Source organism: Lipotes vexillifer, unplaced genomic scaffold (genome assembly GCF_000442215.2).
Source record: "Lipotes vexillifer unplaced genomic scaffold, Lipotes_vexillifer_v1.1 scaffold251, whole genome shotgun sequence".
In the NCBI taxonomy this organism is placed as follows: domain Eukaryota; kingdom Metazoa; phylum Chordata; class Mammalia; order Artiodactyla; family Lipotidae; genus Lipotes; species Lipotes vexillifer.
In genome coordinates, this window is record NW_006770868.1 from 1,589,264 (window position 1) to 1,609,406 (window position 20,143).

At 56.3% G+C, this 20,143-nt stretch overlaps 1 protein-coding gene across 1 annotated transcript in view; it reads left to right on the top strand.

Moving 5' to 3' along the window:
- The window catches only part of RIPOR3 (RIPOR family member 3), a 29,636-nt gene that overhangs the window by 8,008 nt on the left and 1,485 nt on the right, over positions 1-20,143 (top strand). The window contains exons 3-19 of the mRNA XM_007446379.1: positions 1,763-1,841; positions 4,852-4,875; positions 5,186-5,239; positions 5,871-6,020; positions 6,191-6,254; positions 6,602-6,645; positions 6,833-6,958; positions 7,044-7,189; positions 8,960-9,089; positions 10,622-11,194; positions 13,993-14,123; positions 15,275-15,398; positions 15,954-16,089; positions 16,720-16,881; positions 17,599-17,760; positions 18,264-18,466; positions 19,726-19,809. Of these exons, the coding sequence (XP_007446441.1) occupies positions 1,763-1,841; positions 4,852-4,875; positions 5,186-5,239; positions 5,871-6,020; positions 6,191-6,254; positions 6,602-6,645; positions 6,833-6,958; positions 7,044-7,189; positions 8,960-9,089; positions 10,622-11,194; positions 13,993-14,123; positions 15,275-15,398; positions 15,954-16,089; positions 16,720-16,881; positions 17,599-17,760; positions 18,264-18,466; positions 19,726-19,809 (2,392 nt within the window). The remainder of the gene's footprint in view (positions 1-1,762; positions 1,842-4,851; positions 4,876-5,185; positions 5,240-5,870; positions 6,021-6,190; positions 6,255-6,601; positions 6,646-6,832; positions 6,959-7,043; positions 7,190-8,959; positions 9,090-10,621; positions 11,195-13,992; positions 14,124-15,274; positions 15,399-15,953; positions 16,090-16,719; positions 16,882-17,598; positions 17,761-18,263; positions 18,467-19,725; positions 19,810-20,143) is intronic.

Here is a 20,143-nt window from a genome sequence, read left to right on the forward strand (position 1 = left end):
CCGGACCGGGGCACGAACCCGTGTCCCCTGCATCGGCAGGCGGACTCTCAACCACTGTGCCACCAGGGAAGCCCTCCCCATATTTTTACTGAGGGCTTATCAAGTGCCAGGCGCAGGGTACGGGAATGAACAAAACACAAAAACCCCTGCCCCCGCAGAGCTGACATCCCAGTGGGGGACACACAGACAATAAACAATATAGAAAAGTAGAATAGAGCGTATGTCAGAGGGTGGTAGCTCCTATGGAGGAAAACAAATCAGGGTCGAAGGTGTGTGGTTGATTTTAAATAAGGTGTTCAAGGAAGGGCTCACTAAGAAGGTGACATTTGAGCAAAAACCTGAAGGGGTGAGCCCTGCAGATAATGGGAGAACATTTCAAGCCAAAGAAGCCACTTGTGCAAAGACCCTGGGGCAGGAGCATGATGGGCACATTAGGGGCACAGTGGTCAGGTCAGCATGGGAGCTGAGGTGGGGGGAGGGGTATTCACGCATTGGCCGAATGGAAGGCTTTTCTTTCTTCCTGGGATGCCCCGCCCTGCCCTCCACCTCTTGTGACCCTGCTCTTCATCCCTCAGTAATCAATAATAATAATAATAATAATAATAACAGCAGCAGCAGCAGCTCTATGACTTGTTTGGTGCTTCATATACATCATGTCCTTGATGCCATGAGAGACTCTCTTAGCCTCCTTTTCCAGGCGAGAAACTGAGTCCCAAAGATGGGAAGCATCTTGTCCAGGATCCCACAGCCAGGAAGCAGAGAGTGGGGCTCCAGGGCCAAGGCTGCCTGCCCCGCTGTCCCCTGGGCTTAGGGTAAATGTCATCTCCCTCCGTGCCGGTGCCTGGCTCCCTACGCAGGGGTCATCCCACAGTGCGCCCAGCGCTGGTGCTGAGTGGGAGCCAGGGATGTGCTCAGAGGGTGGAGGCCTATCTCCAAGGTGCTGCTCTCCCAGGAAAGCTTCCGGTGATTCCTGTGAGGACTGCACATTTGAGACTTGTCTGGGGTCAAGGGCATCTCCTTCCTGGGGAGCCCAACCCCTGAGGGAGCTGTGGTCTGGCAGAAGGTAGTATAAGTGGGCCCAGAGAGGGCGAGTCACCTTCCTGGGGTAAGCCAGCAAATCTACAATGGAGCAGGACGGGGCCCACACCTGGCCCCCAAGTCCAGACCTCAGGTTTCATGTCCGAGTCTCTTTTTGGTGGAAAACACAACATGAAAAGTCCCCTCGGGCCCATGGCTTTTTCTGTGCTTTCCAGAGTGGGTTTGTCAGGCCCCTTTCTGGTCCTGGGCATCCAGACAGCAGGACAGCCTGCCTTTGGCTGTGAGGGAGGTGTGCTCTCTGTAACCTCCCCACGGGCTGGGGTGAAGATACTGGACTCTGGAGGCCACTGCCTGGTTTCAGACCTGGATTCAGCCTCTTCCCTGCTGTGTGACCCTGTGCTGAGTTGCTTCAGGGTCAGTTTACCCATCTCTAAAATGGGTATAACAGTAGCTCCTGTTTGCAGGGCTGTTTGGGGAATTACCTAAGGGATTCCCCATTTTGTACAGCGCTGGGCGCACAGCCCTGGGTGTGTGGGATGTGGAGGCTGGGCGAGCTGGGACTGGGCTTCCAGGGGGTGGGCTGAGTCTGCCCTCTGACCCCTGAGCCTGCTGAGCACCCCCTGCTGGTGGCCGTGGCTGCCTCCTCCCTGGAAGTCTGCTCATCTGCCTGCTTCTTTCCTTTCTCTGCTCCTTTTCCAACTCCTTTTCCTTGTTCTCCTCACAGGGAGTATCTGTGCGTCCAGCAGGCCGAGCTGGATTACCTGTCAGGACGCCACAAGGACACCCGCAGGAATTCCAGGCTGGTGAGACCCCTCCCGGGCCCTTCCCAGGCGAGCAGCCTTGGCCGGGGTTCAAAGACGGACCCTCTTTCACCCCGTTGCCTGCATCACGGGTGTGAATCTCAGTCTCGGAACTCAGAGGCCTAAGGAGTGGGCTTTATTTTTGATGAATGAACCTCACTTGGACCCGGATGAATTTAACCTCGCAGACTGGTGGGAAGCTCCCAGTAGCCCCCGGCCCTCACATGGTGTAGCAGTTCACACATCTTTGGGCCACACCTCCCTTTAGTTCTAGAAGTCACTGTAAGGTAGGCGGGTGTACAGAGGTGTGTCTACATTAGATGGCCCTACTCTGTAGGGCTTGGCCATCTGGGCCCCCTGCAATCAGGGTGGCTTACATGATGGCAGGAAATTGGATCAGGCATTGAATCCAGGGTGTGTCACAGTGCCAGCGGCCCTGACACCGTCTGTCCTTGATCATCCCTGCATGTTCCCACAATGTCCAGCGGCTCTGCAGTTTTGCTGCCATCCGAGTGGCATCTTTGAGGCTGCCCTGGGGCCTGTCTAGCCCAAGATTCACCTGCTCTGGGCTTCTGCCACCCCCTTAGCAAAGCCAGATTTAGAAGAAACAAAACAAACGCCACAAAAAACCAATACCAAAAACAAACCAAAAAAATAGGATGCGCAGTTAAATTTGATTTTCAGATAAATAACAAATCATTTTTCAGTATGTCCCATGCAATCTTCAGGACACAGTTATACTAAAAAAAAGAAGTATTCATTGTTTATTGGAAATTTAAATGTGACTGGGGGTCTTGTATTTTTTTTTTTGGCCACGTTGTGCAGCATGCGGGATCTTAGTTCCCTGACCGGGCATCGAACCCGTGCCCCCTGTAGTGGAAGCGTGGAGTCCTAACTACTGGACCACCAGGGAATTCCCTGGGTATCTTGCATTTTATCTGCTGGCACTGCCAGGACCCCACTGCTGGGTGCCTGCATCTCTCCAGTGGGGAGGCTTTCTTTTGCGTCTTGGGGAGTCCCTCCCAGCCCCCTCTTCTCTATCCGGCTGCTGCCTTGTGAAAACCCCTCCTGTCCTTAATTAGAACTTCTGGAAGCAGAAACCAGGAGGCCTTGATGTCTATGGTTTTCTCTAGCTCATTCCAGCACTGCTCCTCCAAGGGCCAAAGCAGAGAGCGGGCCACCGGCTTGATGGAGGGACTGCAGACACGAGGGGGTGGGGAATGAATCTATCAAAGTTGTGTCCCCCCACCTCTATATCCTGGCCCCAGCAAAGAAGACCTCGGGGGTCGACGGGGGGGAGATGCAGGGCTCCCAGCCTGCCGGCCCACCTGGAGAAGGGAAGGCCGGGCAAGCTCACTCTTGCCTTGTCCTTGGTGGGCAGATGGGTCAGTGCAGAGGCTCAAGGAGGCGCTGCCTGGTTCCCGGCCCTTCCGAGCACTTGCCGAGCCTCCCTCTCTTGTGGGTGTGGCTGTTCGCATGTCCTCCGGTCTCTCTTTCTCTCTCTGTTCTAGAAGTAACTCTAAGGGACGCAAGGTTTATGTAAAGGTCTGTATGTGTTAGCTACTCCCATTCCATAGGTGGGCACACTGAGGCAGGGAAGGGGCAGCAACTGCATTGGGGCCACCCAGAGGGACGATGCACCTGGGGTCCGGTTCTCAGTTTCTGAGAAGTTGCTGTGCACTTACTTTTCTTTCCGAAGACTTGGGAACTTTCCTATTTCTTAATTTCTTGCATAGAGTTTTTTTTGTGTGTGTGTTTTAAAAAAATATTTATTTATTTTGCCTGCACCAGGTCTTAGTTGCAGCACCAGGGATCTTTTAGTTGTGGCATGCAAACTCTTAGTTGCGGCATGCATGCGGGGATCTAGTTCCCTGACCAGGAACTGAACTGGGGGCCCCTGCATTGGGAGCGCGGAGTCTTAACCACTAGACCACCAGGGAAGTCCTCTTACATAGTTTTAATTTCATAATCCTACACAGTACAATGTCACATAAATGCATAAGTAGGAAAACAGACGTTGGCAGGGGGTTAATCCATCTTTTCCTTCTTGCTTGACTGGCTCCCATCCAAAATCTTCTCTGTCCCACCCTGTTTAGCCCTTGAGGACAATCTAGTCTTTATCTTTCCATATTTTCCTCCCTGGTCACATAATCATGCAAATATACAGATTGTGCATATAGAGTGGTTTGGTTAACAGTTGTCTTACAAAAATGAAATCACAACTTACGTACTCTCCCACATCTTAGTCCTTTTCCTTAGTGGATCGCCAACCTTGTGGAAATTCGTCCAGGCTCAGATATAGTGACTCTAACCCACGTGGGCAAAGCAGGGCCTGTTTTGGAATTAAAGTTTATCCGAACACAGCCCACACCCATCATTTACATATTGTCTGTGGCTGCTTTCATGCTCCAATGGCAGAAACCATATGGTCTGCAAAGCCTGCAATATTTACTATCCGGCCCTTTATACAAAGATTCCCCCATCCCGGCAATATATTCTTTTCATTGGCTACACCGTGGCCCCCTGCAAATCCGGATGGACGAGTCCGGATTTGCAGTTTCCTTAGACCTGAACTCCTGGGTGGTGCTGGCTGCCTCTCCCCACTCTCAATTCCTCTGGTCGTGGCTGAAGTCACCCCTTAAATAATCAAATTGCACTGGTTCCCCTCTTGTTGAGTTTACACCGTCCTTTACTCTTCGTAACTACCCTATGGGGTAGGTGCTGTTGGTACCCCACTTTACATAAGGAAATGGAGGCTCAGACAGGTAGAGAAACTTGCCTGGGACACACAGCTGGCAAACAGAGTCAGGCCTAGAGGTGCCTCACCCAAAGCCCATGTGTTTACTCATTCTTCCTGCTTGGCCTGGACCACAGCTTGCTGGCTGCAGGCCTCAGAGGACAGAGTGGCCTCTGGCTTTTTGTCCTCTGAGCTCAGGCACCCCTGGGATGTAGCCTCATGGGTCTTGGAGGAGCACTGGAGTCCTGACTCCCTTCTTCCTCTCCTGCCCTGCAGGCTTTCTATTACGACCTGGACAAGGTGAGGGAAACTCCTGTCTGCACGTGGTAAGCAAGGTGGGCCATGGCTGGGCCTGGCTGGATGAGAATAACGTCTTCGCTTGCGTTCCATCCTCCTGGCCGTCCCATGGGAGGAATACTTGGGTTTCCTCCCCACTTTACGAATGGGGAAACTGAGGCTCAGTGATGCGCCTTCTTTAGGGATGGTGAGGGGCTGGCCTGGCGTTGAGCGCAGCTCTGTGTGTCAGTACCTGGAGGAGGGTGGCAGGGGCGGGGGGGGGGGGAGTGTGGCCAGGCTACTTTTGAAGCATCTTCTCTTCTTCTGGGAGAAGCAAACACGCTCTGTGGAAAGGCACATTCGGAAGATGGAGTTTCACATCAGCAAGGTCAGCCTGGCTTCGGGGGGTGTCTCCCGGCTTGCTGGGCCTCTGCTGGGTTAGCAGTGGGGGCGTGGGGGGAGGTTCTCTGGGTGCCAGGTGGCTGGAGAGAGCCGAGGAGGAGCAGAGCCTGCAGGGGATGAGCCCTGAGATGGGGATCAGGGGGTTGGGGTTAGAGGGCTGGGAATGTTGAGTCCCACCACCCGATCAACAGATGGGATTGCAGAGGCCCAGAGAGGGACAAGGATTGGCCCGGGGTCGCACAGCAAGTGCCTTAAGCTTTATATTCTGCAAACTCTTCCACGAGCTTGCTCTACTCCCCCAGGAGCCCAGTGGGTGGACAGAATATCACAAACCCACCTTCCCTGTTTCACAATTGAAAAATCGGGCAGGGAGAGGGGAAGCGATGCACCCACCTGCCCAGTTCACTAGTTTTTACTGTGCACCCGCTGGGTGCCAGCCTCTGCCAGGTGCTGGGGATGCGGAGTGGACTAGACAGACGTGGTCGTTGCCCCGCGGACACACATTCTACGGGGGTGGGACCGCCGGGGTGGGGTCGGCAGCTCGGGGCCGAGTGACTGGCAGGTCGGGGCCCCGCCCCTCGGCGTGGGCCGCGCCCACTGGCCCGTGCGCCCCGCAGGTGGACGAGCTCTACGAAGGCTACTGCATCCAGTGCCGCCTGCGCGACGGCGCCTCCAACATGCAGCGGGCCTTCTCCCGGTGCCCGCCGAGCCGCGCCTCCCGAGAGAGCCTGCAAGAGCTGGGCCGCAGCCTGCAGGAGTGCACCGAGGTGGGCGGCGGTGGCGGGCAGCGCCGCGAGAGTCGGGCCGGTCTTGGGGCTCCCTGGGCCCTGAGGAAGCCTCTCTCTCTGCCCGGGGGCCTCTGTCTGGCAGGGTCTGTGCGTCCCCCGCGGCCGAGCCCGGGGGCAGGCGGTGAGCCACCTTGTGTGGGGCTTTGCAGGACATGTGGCTCATCGAGGGGGCCCTGGAGGTTCACCTGGGCGAGTTCCACGTCAGGATGAAAGGTAACAGAACAGGGCTGAGAGTGGCTGGGCAGGTGACAGTGTGGAGGGAGCATCAGGCCTTCTCGGGGACCCTGGGGCTTGTGCGGAGGGTTGATCAGAATCCCGGGGGTCCAGGCCCAGCCCTCGTTTCCACTCCCGTGACTTGTGACCTCGGGCAAGTGCTGTCCCCTCTCTGAGTTGAAAGTGAGGGCCCAGGCCTGTCCACTGCCACCATGATGGCCTATCCCCCCCACCCCCCGAAGTTGATACCCACCCTGTGATGGGGGGCTCCCCGTGTGAGGAGGGCCTGTGACCCATGGGGCAGGGACAGAGGAGAGAGAAGAGATTAGCCCGTCTCTGTGTTCCAGGCTTGGTGGGCTACGCACGCCTCTGTCCCGGAGACCAGTATGAGGTACAGCCACGCTCCGGGCGGGATCAGACCTCAGGGCTCCTCACCAGGCCTTTGGGGGTTGGGAGCTGCTGGCAACCAGGGCCCCAGCTGGGTTTCTGTCCCCGCCCCGACCCAGTTGGCAGGGAGGGCCCCCAGGCAGGGGGCAAGGGGGGCGGCTGACCCCTCCCTCCGTGGACCTGGCCCACAGGTGCTCCTGCGCCTGGGCCGCCAGCGCTGGAAGCTGAGGGGCCGGATCGAGTCTGACGACAGCCAGACCTGGGACGAGGAGGAGGAGGTCTTCATCCCCACCCTGCACGAGAACTTCGAGATCAAGGTGGGTGGGGCTTAGGGGCGGGGCCGGGGCGCTGCGGGGGCGGGGGCTTGGCTCCGCCACCACCCACAACTCCCCATCCCCCCAGGTGACAGAGCTTCGGGGTCTGAGCTCGCTGGCGTTGGGCACAGTGACCTGCCACATCACCGACTTCTTCACAACCCGGCCGCAGGTCATCGTGGTGGACATCACAGAGCTGGGCACCATCAAGCTGCAGCTGGAGGTGCTGTGGAAGTGAGTCGGGGTAGCCGCCTCCCCCTGCCCCGGGGCCCACTGCCCCGACGGGAGGCCGGCCCCAAACTCCCACCCAGAGAGGAGCGGGCGGGGTCGGAGGGGCGGGGGCTCGCCGGCTCCCCCTGGTGGCCTAAGCACGCCCTAGCATCCACCTTGGGCAGCCCTGCCCTCATCCTGCCCCCCAGACAGGCTGGGACCCAGACCCTTCCCTGCAGCCCTGCCTACCCCACCGCCCCCGCCCCTCTGACCTTTGATTCCCTTCTCACTTTCGACCCAGTGGCTGTTAAAGACCTGGCTGGGGACTTCCCTGGTGGTCCATTGGTTAAGACTCCACGCTCCCAATACAGGGCGCCCCGGTTGGAACCCTGGTCAGGGAAAAAGATCCCACATGCCGCGGCTAAGAGCCCGCATGCCACAGCTAAGAGCCCGCATGACGCAACTAAGAGCCCTCATGCCACAGCTAAGAGCCCGCATGCCGCAGCTAAGAGCCTGCATGCCGAAACTACTACCCAGTGCAGCCAAATAAATAAATATTAAAAAAATAAATTAAGTAAAGACCTGGGCTGGCCAGGACCCTTTCCAGCAGCCTCCTGGGCTGGGTTCCTGGGAGAAGCCTGCCTCTGCCCAGGAGGACTGGCTTTGCTGTGCCCACCTCATTCCCCTCTGACCCCTGCCACCCATCAGGCATAACGCCGAGCGGTCACCTTGAGTTCTCCCTTGGCCACAGCCCACAGCCCCATGGATGGGGGACATGCGTGAGAACGACCCCTGCCCAGGGTGGGGCTCTCCACCGTGCATGCCATTTCAGTGATCGCTGGTGGTTTCCACAGGTTTTGTTTTTGGTAGCAGAGCTCTTTCTCCCAAATGAAACCTTGGGTTTCGAGGAAATTCCCTTCTCCTCATTCCCCGGGGCAGGTGCTGCAGGAGCAAAGGGGGCTGAGACGCACTTCCCCTACTCTGGTGCTTCTTGTGACCAGTCGGGGCCAGTCTCTCCTTCCTCCCTGGGGTGGGGTCCGAGCCGGGGTCATTGGAGCCACTGCTCTCTCCCCGGTGAGCTGGGTGAATTTGGACAAGTGACACCCCAGCTTCAGTGCCTTCATTTGTCTAGCGGGGCTGAGCACACCTCTCAAGTGTACGGGGCAGGGGGTAGCCCAGCGCCATGCAGCCCCAAGCCGGGCAAGTCCAAGGACCCGGGTTACCGCTGGCCCGCAGCTGCCCTGGGCAGGCAGGAAAGGTGTCCAGGCAGTGCCTCTGAGCCTCAGGCCCTTGTGGCCGGGCTGGGTCCCAGATCTTGCGAGCTAGGCCTGTGTGCAGGGAGGCAGGAGGCAGGGAGGGCTGACCCATGCCTGCCTGCTCCAAGGGCAGGCGAGGGCCGGGCTGACGCATCACTTCCTCACCGTGGATCTGCAGCCTTCCCTGTGGCTGTGACTGGCACCCCCTGACCGATGAGGAATCTGAGGGGGGCAGTGACGTGGCTAACCCAGAAGACGGCAGAGCTGAGTGTCCACCTCTGGTCTGCTGAGCTTCTCGAAAGGCCTCTAAAGGGGGGTGTCATTCACCTGTGTGGTGGCCGAGTGCTGCCCCTCGCCATCTGGCTAAGGGCGTTCAGGGCAGTGGGCCTCTGAGAGACATGGCCAGAAGGGTTGAGAACGTGGATTTGGAGTCCCTCGGCTGTGCCTGCCCCTCCCAGAGCCTCCATCTCCTGGGTCCTGTGTGTGCTCCTGTGCCCTCCGGCCGTCGGTGACACCCTGGCCTCTGCTCTCCCTCCAGCCCATTTGATACCGAGAGCTTCCTGGTGTCGCCCAGCCCCACGGGCAAGTTCTCCATGGGCAGCAGGAAGGGCTTCTTGTACAACTGGACACCCCCGAGCACCCCCAGCTTCCGGGAGAGATACTACCTGGTGAGTGAGCCTCGCCGGGAAGGGATGCCGTGGTCGAGCTGGGATCGGGAGTCGGGGGCACTCCCCAGGGGCCAGCACGTGGGGCTGGGCTGAGCAGCAAGCTTTGGGCTCAGCCTCCCTTGTTTGGGGGTTATCCTGGGTGTTTTTCTGTACTTTTTCTTTCTCGCAGCCAACCCCTCAAATGCTGGGGCCTCTGGACTTGGTTCTGGGCTTGGCTGGTTCTTCTGGATGCCTGGGATGGGGTTCTCTGGATGGTTCTACCACCCCAGCCATGACCTTGGCCTCCAGTCTGTTTTACCCTTTAGTATACGTTTCCAGTAGGTAATACCTTGACATCCTGTACAGTAAAATACCTCTTTCCTATGGCCTCCAGGGACCTGGGTCCTCTCCTTAGCACCAACTACTCTTGTCACCTTCCTCCATATTCCTCCAGAGATACTCCGTGCCCTCTGGGAGCAGATGCCTCTTCCCCAGCCTTTCTCCCACAGCAGCCCTTAACCTAGTGATGTACTGGACACTGTCATTCCCAGAGCGCTCCTCATTCTTTGTTTGCACCGTGCAGCATTCCACATTTGGCTAAAAATCGCACTTTATTTAACAAGATATTGAGGTTCAGTTATTTGCTGTTACCAACGACGGGGCTGTAAATAACCTGGTACACACGTCATCCTGCATGTGTTCAAGTATCTTCCCAAAGCAGGTGCCCCAGTGAGGGTCCAGGGACAGAGACAAAAACAAGGACATTCTGTCAAGCCCAGAGGGAGGGTGATGCTGAGCTGGATGAACCTGTCTCCCGCCTCTGGACCTTAGGTGGGGAAAGGCAGCTTTATATAAGCTGGGCAACTTGTGTATTTAGAGGAAACGTGATTGTTTGGCCAGGGTGGTCCCAGTGTACTTTGGTTGAAAAATCATCTATGGTTAAGAGCATGGACTCTGGAGCCAGATGGCCTGGGGTACAAATTCTGTCTATGCCTTTCCTCTGCTGTGTGACCTTGGGCGAGTCATTCAACCTCTCTGGACTTCAATTTCTCAGAGAAATGAGAACAACAGCACCGCCCTGATGGGGCTTTGTAAGGGTTAAATGACTTAGTTAATGAGGAGTGCTTACAAGAATGCCTGGCAAAAACAGATGGTGCTGTCGGAACATCAACCATTATTACTGGTTCGGTTGGTGAGGGGGAGGGGTTCGGGTTTATGTCAGCTTGCCTGGATTAAAACTCTCGCACTTTGATCCTCGCCTCTGTGGCCTGAGGATGAGCCAGTGCCCACCCTCAGGGAGGTGTGGTGACGGTTAAATGAGGTCTGACTCAGAGACTGGGGCTGGAAAGGAGTGCATTAGAGGGGTGATGAGGGATAAGGGCAGAGAGGTGCCAGGCTCTTATCAGCACTTCCAGGCTGCCAGTCACCTTGGTGGACCTCAGTCATCCTGAGAATGTGGGTATGCAGAGCAAGGGTCTGTGGGGGAAGCCCTCTGGGGGCCTCGCTGATCCCTGGGGCAGCTGGTGAGGCTGCTCCTGCATCCCCCTCTCCAGTCTGTCCTGCAGCAGCCAGCACAGCAAGCCTTGCTGCTGGACAGGCCGAGGGCCACCTCCATCCTCAGCTGCCTGTCCGACGGTGACCTTCGGGGGCCTGGCCTGCGGAGCCGGAGTCAGGAGCTGCCTGAGATGGACTCCTTTAGCTCCGAGGACCCCCGAGACACTGAGACCAGCACAACAGCATCCACCTCGGACGTGGGCTTCCTGCCCTTGGCCATTGGCCCCAACACCTCCATTGAAGAGGGGGCCCAGGAGGACCCCCCACCCCTGGGCCTCCTGCCAGAGGTGTTCCACCTGGCAGAAGGCTCGTTTGTGGAGCAGCCTGGGTGGAGAAATTTGGGAGTAGAAAGCCTCGACCTGCCACGGGGCTCCCCCTTCCGCAACCACGTGATCCCTGGAGGCCAGGAAGGCCACGATGAAGCAGAAACTGAGGATGGAGTGGATGGGCCCGGGGTGCCCCTCGAGAGGCCCCTGCAGGATGTCCTGGATTTACTGAGGTCCATGGACCCTGCCCCTCCCCAGCTCCGGGAGCTGGAGTACCAGGTCCTCAGCTTCAGGGACCGGCTGAAGGTACGTTTACTCTTTGCTGGGCGGAAGTCCTGCTTTGCTGATGGTGTGACAACTGGGAGTGAGATCCTGGGGCAGGGAGCCTGGGCCAGCATCCTGGCGTCACCCCTGTGTAACCCAGGTGGGCGATGTCTCCTCTCTGGGCCTCAATCTGTTCATCAGTCCAATGGGTGTAGCAACGGCTCTCAACGAGCTGGGAGGAGGATTATAAGAGGAAGTCGGGGCTCAGTGTGGATAACTTGCTCCACGTCCGGCCAGATCCCAGCCCCATCTCACATCTTCTGACCTGGGTGGGTGGGGCTGTGGCTCAGCTTTAAAATCCCCAATTTGGGGCATTCTCAGGGTCAGAGCTGGCACTGTGGGAGGCCCCTCACAGCCACACACCCCACACCAAAACTTCTCCACAGGGCCCACGCCAGGGGCTGTCCTTGGGTGGCTCTCAGAAGTGCTGGCCTGGGCAGATTATTCTGTTTTTTTGGTTTACATATACAGATGTACATAAGCTAAAATGTATACTTATATATATATATATATACATACATACATACGGCACATATATACAGCATATATACATACAGCACCTACTTAGACATCAATTTTTTTTTTGGCCGTGCCCCAAGGCTCGTGGGATCTTAGTTCCCTAACCAGGGATCGAACCCATGCCCCCTGCAATGGAAGCATGGAGTCCTAACCACTGGACCTCCAGGGAAATCCCCATACAGCAATTACTTTATGGAACCACTATCTTTTGTGTTCAGTTCACTGGCACTGAAATAGTTTAACAGCTCTCTTCAAAATTTGTTTCGGTTATTCCAGCCCTGACCCCACCCCCAACATTACAGTTCAGCACAGGTGAAAGTTTAATTTTTCACTTTATATCTAGTAACTTTAAAAACACATTGGCTGTTTACCACTGCTGTGGTCTTCAAAAAGGACCTGCCAGAAAATTTCAAGAAAAGAATTTAAGAAGTAACGTCACCCTTTTTGTATTTCTTAGCAGCCTTAGTATGTAGAACCATTCGGGTCAGCACGCACGCAGCTTCTGTCACATACCTGTATTTTGAAAAATACACTTTGCATAAACAACCTAAAGTAATACGCAATAAGACAATAATTTTAAACATCTTCGAGGAACTTCTTTTTTTTTTTTTTTTGGGCAAACCAAGTTAGAACAATACAAATGATTATAGGCTATGGTGTTTAGTTTGACTTTTTCAAGAGAAATTATACACATAGGTATAGGTGTATAAATACACGTATTTATATACATGTGTAAATGTGAGGATTTAATGAGGATTTAATTTTATACGTGTGTATATGTATTTATATACACGCAGTTAATTCTCACTATTCACAGATTCTGTTTTTGCGAATTCATCTACTTGCTAAAACGTGCTCGTGATGCTTTCGTGGTCCTTCAGAAGCACGTGCAAAGGGGTAAATAATTGGAGTCACCTGATGTGCAAGTTCCCAGCTGAGGCTGAAGGAGATGACGTTCTTCCTTCTTTTCTCAGCTCATACTGTACCCAAGTGTCCTTTCACCGAATATTTAGTGCTACCCTTTCCACATTTCTGTACTTATTTCTGGTGATTTCGCTGTTTGAAACAGCGCCCAAGTGCCAGGCTGAGGTGCTGGCCAGTGTTCCTGACGTGCCTTATGGAGGAAATGTGTGTGTTGGATAAGCTGTGTTCAGGCGTGAGTTAAAATGCCACTGACCTTGGGTTTAGTGTATCAGCGGTACAGTGTCTATATTAAATAAGACGTCTTTAAGCAGACACACAGAAAACAAGGTTACGTGTTGATGGGTTGGTGAAAACGTTGACTAGAGGCTCACTCCTCTGCATCTCCCCTGGGAGCAATGGTTCAGTTTCAAATCCAGAGATCACGGTGACGTTACACACTGTAACTACCGTGAATAACAAGAACTGTGTGTGTGCGCATGCGCCTGTGCGTGCACACGCATATATTTTATATATATATATATATATATATATATATATAATTTTTTTTTTTCTATTGGGCAAGGAAATCTCTGCAACTAGTCTTATTCTTCTCTTGTTGCTCAAGGTTTTCTCTTTGGGCTCAACTTTCAGGAGCCCAGTTCTGGCTCTTGGGGCAGCATCTACTTGGGCTATGCCTTCGGTGCACTTTGTGTGAGACGAGGCCCCCTGGGGATGGGAATCAGCCACAGCAGACCTGCCACTGGGAGGCTCTGACGACTTGACGCCTGCTCCTGCCTCCTGCCCCAGTCAGGGGCTGCCTTAAAACCCCTCTCCTTCCACGTCTCCCGGGGAGAGGAGACACCTGGAACCCAGAGGCTCACCTAGCAGCCTCTGGCCTGGGTTGTTGGGAGTTGTTTGGCCTGACCCACACCGTATTTAAAAACTAATTTGGAATTACTTGTCGATAGTTAAAAACTGGGCAGCTCCCCACAAAGTCTAGATTTCCACTTTTTCTTGGAAAACTGAACAATATGGCAACCTCAGGCCTCACACTCCGGGTGGCAGGTGGCCCTCTTGGGGGAGGGCACTGCTCTCCAGCTCTCTCCCGTCATTTGCCCTGTCCCTGTGGGTGTTTGTGACCGGTGAGGTTTTTCAGATCTGCCCTCCTTCCAGCTGTCATGCCAGACCTTGTCACAGGCCGTTCGGGAGGGACCTCGGGGACGGATCCCCTTGCCCATCCCTGACGCAGGGGATGGCAGCCCTGCTGAGGGACGGTGACCAGGACGCCGTTAGGGTGGGTGTGCTGGGCGGGTGGCCGGGCTGCCCTGAGTTCCCGCTGTCCGTCCGTCCGTCCGCAGCCCCGCGGAGCCCGCCGGGAGCACGCGTCCGCCGAGAGCCTGATGGAGTACATCCTGGAGAGCTTCTCCTTCCTCAGCGCTCACATCGCCCCGCACGAGCTGGCCCTGTTTGGGGGCTCCCAGGGTCCCCGGTGAGTGCGCCCGTCCCAGCGCAGCCCTGGTGACCAGCCTCGGGGCCGGGGTCTCCCACAGCCCTGCCCTGATGTCTGTTTTCTTTTTTGTGGCCCCGGCCCCGCCCCACACAGAGCAGGTTCTCGGCGACCACTGAGTGAACGAGGATACCTCAGCCTGGCCCTTAGCCTTCTGCTCCGAGAGATGGGCGTTTTTTGTTTTTTTTTTTAATCTTAAAAAATAACAATAGGGCTTCCCTGGTGGCGCAGTGGTTGAGAGTCCGCCTGCCGATGCAGGGGACGCGGGTTCGGGCCCCGGTGCGGGAGGATCCCGCATGCCGCGGAGCCGCTGGGCCCGTGAGCCGTGGCCGCTGAGCCTGCGCGTCCGGAGCCTGTGCTCCGCAGCGGGAGAGGCCACAGCAGTGAGAGGCCCGCTTACCGCAAAAAGAAAAAAACAAAACAAAACAACAAAAAAAAATAATAGCGCACGCAGTAGGACCTCTGACCTCTGCGGAGCAATCGCCCAAGCGACCGCGCTCCCAGTTCCTTCTGCACAACCGCCCGCCCTCACCTGCGGCACCAACTGCGTTGGTGAAGCAACTCCCACCTGCCCACTCGCACTGGCCTGAGCGCTTCTCCTGCACCCAAAGCTCAGCAGCACAGAAGCGTGTGAACAGGCCACATTTCTCCTCTCTTCTCACGATCCCATGGGGAGGGTGTGGCATCTCCACCCCACTCAGGGCTCAGGCTCAGCCCCTGCCCGGAGCAGACACAGTGCTGGGTACGCTTGTGTCTCACTCACCCCTCATGGCCCCGAGCTTGGGGTTCCTGCCCCCACTTTACAGATGAGTAAACTGAGACTAGGGGAGGCTGACTTATCCAGAGTCACAGAGCTAGGAATTAGTTGGAACCTTAGGCTTCTGCTGCAAATTGCACACCCTGCAAGGTGCGGGGAGGCCCCCAGTGCCATCCCAGCACCTGTTTTGAGTTGTTGCTACCTTTTGCTGCTTCTCCTTTTCTCTTAGTTTTCTCCTCAGTTTAACTCCATCTCCCTGGGACCTGGAGTTGGCCTCCCTGATCAGAGCTCTCCAGAGAGGGAGGGTTTCCTCTACCCTTGGAGGGAGCTGAACTGCTAACCGAACGGTCACCCAGTTCTTCTCAATTCAACTCAGAAAGGACAAGACTCCACCTCCACCGCCGGCGCTGAAAGCGTCATCCAGGGAGCTCACGGCTGGTGCCCCAGAGCTGGACGTGCTGCTCACGATTCACCTCCGAATCTGCAAAGCGCTGCTGCAGGTGGGTGAGGAATGGGGGAGGGGGGGGTGGGGTCGGGGTGGGGTGGCAGGTTCAAAGCGGGGGTGATGGTGGTGGTGCTGGTGAATAGTCATGGGGTCCTCATACAGCCCAAGCCCTAAACCGAAGGCAGTGGTTGTGTCTCTTTGAGTGGCAGATGCCAGAACTCCAATCCAAACTGGCTCAGCCGAAAGGAAATGTTTTGGCTCGTAGAATTGAAAGGCCCAGAGGTGGGCTTCAGGCCCAGCTGGATCCAGGGTTTCAAACGTCATCATGACTGAGTCGTTCCCTCTCTCAGCTCTGCTTTCCTGTGTTGGTTGGCTTCACTTTCTGGCAGGCTGGCTCCTTCCGGTGGCAAAGGTGGCTCCTGGCAGCTCCAGCCTGCATCCTATCGTCTCTACCCCTTTGGCAAAGGAGGAATCCCCAGATGACAGTCAGGGAGCTACCATCGGGATAGAAGAAAGGATGGGCACGGGGCAGGTGGGCGCCACAGTCATGGTGGTTGACCTCAGAGGGCATGTTCTGTGCTAACCCGGAGCATCATGGGTTGCTTCCCAGAAACTGCACTCTCCTAATTTGTCGAAGATGGTCCAGGAATGCCTTCTGGAAGAAGCTGCACAGCAAAAACAGATTCTGGAGACACTTTCTGTGCTTGATTTTGAGAAGGTCAGCAAGGCGACATCCATTGAAGAGAGTAAGTACCTGCCCTCCATCCATGGGCTGCCCGTGTGCGTGGCAGGAAGTTATGAGGATGAAAGCCCAGGGGGCCTCCTCTCCCTTCCCAACACCCAGAGTTAAATGGAGCCCAGGGGACATGAGTGGGGGCAGTGGCTGGGATCAGACACACACTGTGGGGTGGGAAGGGAGGCCTGCTAGCCTCGGTCAGCTGTGTGACTGGGCAAACGATTCACCTCTCTGAGCCTCAGCTTCCCCATCTGTATAGGGGAGGCCACTGGGTAGGTGTCAGTGAAGGAACCCCAGGGCACATTCAGGGCATACAGTGTGTGGTCAAACAGTAGCTGTGACCCCAGTTCTGCCTCTGCCCCCTCCGTGGGACTTCCCCTTGTCCATAAGGAGAGGCTGGTGACAGCAGCAGCCCCAGGGTTGTCGTGAGGGCTGCAGGTGGTGACCCAGATGAGGTGCTCACAGCCGAAGCTGCTTGTCTCTGCGGGTCACACTGGGACGTGGGAAAGGGACTCTGCGTTAGGTCAGGCCATCCCTCGCCTCCCCAACCTCTCAGGGCCTAGTGGAAGGACATCTCTGGGCTTCCTCACTGCCTGCTGTTCCCCACCGCCAGTCAGGCTTCTGAGCCTGGGCTTTTCAGTCATCCCGCAGGCCACGCGGAGGAAGGGGTGCCTGAAGCTGTGGAGAGGCTGCACGGAGCCCGGCGCGGTCCTGTCCTGCCCTGGTACAGTGCTGCTGGACCAGCTCAAGAAGACGTTCCTGCACAGAGTCAGAGGGAAATACCCGGGGCAACTGGAAATAGGTAGCCCCCTGCCTGTCCCCACCCGCCTCGGAAATGCTTTGTGGATCCTCTGGGGTCTTCAGCATTGCCTCGGCAGGCCTCCCTGTAGCCCCATCTCCACCTCTGCGAACGCCTTCTCGGCATGAAGTGGAGGCCTCTCTGAAATTGACAACAAGGCATCTCCTTTTCCTGGGGAGGGGAGGGAGGAGGAGTCCGTGAAGCCGGGAGGCTGCAAACGTTAGCGGGCTCGTGCACCTTCCTGGGGGCTGATTCCATGGCTTCCACCAGAACCTGAGAGGGGTTGAGAAGGAACCTTTATGGGAAGGTAGGCAGGACTTTACCTGCCCCATAGCGGTGTCTTGAATCTTGGCTGGACTCTCCCAGAATGCAGAGCTGCAGCACTTTTCTCTGCTGACAACTGAAGGGTGACAGTCATACTCCAGGCAGTGGCTCTGGGCCTTAAGCAGTTCTAACCACCTGCATATTCCCAGGCCCTGGCTCTGTGATTCAGATCGAGGGGCGGGTGGGGCTCAGGGCACATGGATGCACTGCAAGACTCCCAACTCGGGCCTGTGGGCCTCAGCTGGAGCACGCCCCGCGCAGGCGCAGGGGGCGCAGGGAGGGATACCCGCCCACACGCCGTCAGAGAGCCTTTAAAGTGACCGGCCGTGGCCGGCTGAGCGGCGCCAAGGGGGCGGGGTCTCGGTCTCCCCTCACGCCGTGTCTGTGTGTCGCCAGCGTGCCGCAGGCTCCTGGAGCAGGTGGTCAGCTGCGGCGGGCTGCTGCCCGGAGCCGAGCTCCCTGAAGAACAGACCATCACCTGGTTCCAGTTTCACAGCTACCTGCGGAGGCAGAGTGTCTCCGACCTGGAGAAGCACTTCACTCAGCTCACCGAGGAAGGTAGGGCTGGGGCGGGGGCACGTGGCCTCAAAGCAACACACTGACGACAAAGCGTGTCCGTTGTGGAGACCTCCGTCTCGGCTCGGTTCTGGGAAGCCAGCGTTTCAGAATCACTCTGTCTTTCTCCTCCAGCTGTTCTTTCGAGAACCAGATTTAATTAGATTCTACATTCAGCCCGTATAGAAATGAGCTCCCAGGGCAGGAGGCTTTACAAAGCACAGAGCAGAGGTCAGAACTGGACAGGAGGGCTATTGCTGGGCTGGCCGGAGTCCCTCAAGTATGGACCTGGGGTTTATTCATTTTCAGGGTGTATTTAATCCCTTGCTAGAAAGCCTTCCTGGAGATTCCAGGAGGCCCCCTTTGAGACCAATCCAGACTGGGCCTTGGTGATCACATGGGCTTGTCCTGGGATTTGCTTCTCCCTGGCTAATGCACGAGCCACAGCTGTCCAGCCTGGTGCACTCAGAGGGGACCCCGGGCCTCCTTTTTTCTGTCTCTTGTAGTAACACTCTTCGAGGAGCTGCAGTGCGTGGGCCAGGCCAAGACAGTCAGGAAGCTGAAGGGGAAGCGGCTGGGCCAGCTCCAGCCCCTGCCCCAGACGTTGAGGGCCTGGGCGCTGCTCCAGCTGGACGGGACCCCACGGGTGTGCAGGGCGGCCAGTGCTCGCTTGGCCAGCGCAGCCAGGAACAAGAGCTTTCGGGAAAAGGTACGGTGTGGGAGGCGGCAGCCCCTGGCTGCAGGTGTGTGAGTTGGGGGGAGGTAGAGGGAGGTAGGCTTCCTCTCGGAAAAACAGGGAGCAGTGAGTGACTGGGGGCTGCATCTGTGGCCGGTATGTTGATGTAGAGATACTCCAGAGATGAACACAGCCTTCCGCATGCGCTCACCACTGGCAGAAGCCAGCCAGCCCTGGGGAGGGAGCTGGCGTTGCCAGGTGATCAATGGTTAGCAGCATGCCACTGTGCTCACCACCTCATTCAGCTCAGTGTTTCTAAAGCACCTTATCTATTCCGTCTCTGAGATGTCACCTGCACGTAGAATGTCTCTTAGAATTCTGACAGTCACCCTCATTTACTTTCAACTAATGTGTGTGGCTATTTCGTTGTGCTCGGTTCACTTGAAAACCAAGAGATTGGACCCCTCTGCCTTTTAGGTTCCTGAACACCTGTGACTCTTCTAGATTTCGGGTACCAGCCCCCGTGGTGGGAGAAGGGCAATACTGGGGCCTTGGTCTTGGGCTCACCCAAGCGCCAGGCACATCCCCACTGGCCCCCCCTCCCGTGCTTAACAGCCCTTACAACAATTTTGCAAAGCAATTGCCAGCTCTCTTTTCCAGCTGAACCGACTTGGCCATGGTCATGTGACTGACAGGGCGGGATCAGAGCTGTGACTGGAGAAGACTGAGGAAGGGCAGAGACGCTTTTCCTTCTGGCCAAGGCAGCAGCCTCGCCAAGGCTCCCTCTGTGTGTTCACTTCTGCTGCTGTCCCCGCTGGACAGCGGGTTTCTCTGATTCAGCTTTTTTTTTTTTTCTTTTGCGATATGCGGGCCTCTCACTGTTGCGGCTTCTCCCGTTGCGGAGCACGGGCTCCGGATGCGCAGGCTCAGCGGCCATGGCTCACGGGCCCAGCCGCTCCGCAGCATGTGGGATCCTCCCGGAACGGGGCACGAACCCGCGTCCCCTGCATCGGCAGGCGGACTCTCAACCACTGCGCCACCAGGGAAGCCCTCTGATTCAGCATTTTATCTAGATGGCAGTTTTGGAACGCATTTTGTAAACAGTACTATAGAAAAAGAGTTTTCTTATGTCATGACCCTCAGCCCAGGGACCAGCGTTTTTAGATAAATTGAATGCCGTAGCCTACAACTCGACACTGTGCACACATGCTGTCAGCATTCAGGGGATGAGCCCTGGGCACCGTGGACTTTGCTCTCACCAGCCCCCCGTTCACAGCAACCTCATTTCCTAGGCTTTGCTCTGCTACACCAACGCCCTGACCGAGAACGATGCAAAACTCCAGGAAGCTGCGTGTGTGGCGCTAAAACATCTCCGGGTGAGTTTAACCCGTCCTTGGTGGGGATAGAGAGAGGCCTGCTTGCGGTTAATGCGGAAGTTAGTTCATTTCAAAATGATTCCACTGGGACCAAAAGAAAGAAAATCACTGCCAGTGAAGAAGCACCGCAAAGAGCTGGTTGTAAAGGAACAGCCGCGCCAGCTCCAGCAGCAGAAGCTCTGATGGCAGAGGTCCCTTGGAAACAGTGCCCGTTTGCTCTGGCTCGGTGTGAATAAGCAGGTGGCCCCAGAGACTCACTTTTGAGCTCTTGGATTATATGGTTTAATATCCTCAATGAAAAATGTTCTAAAAGCACAGTAAGCTCATTGTAGGG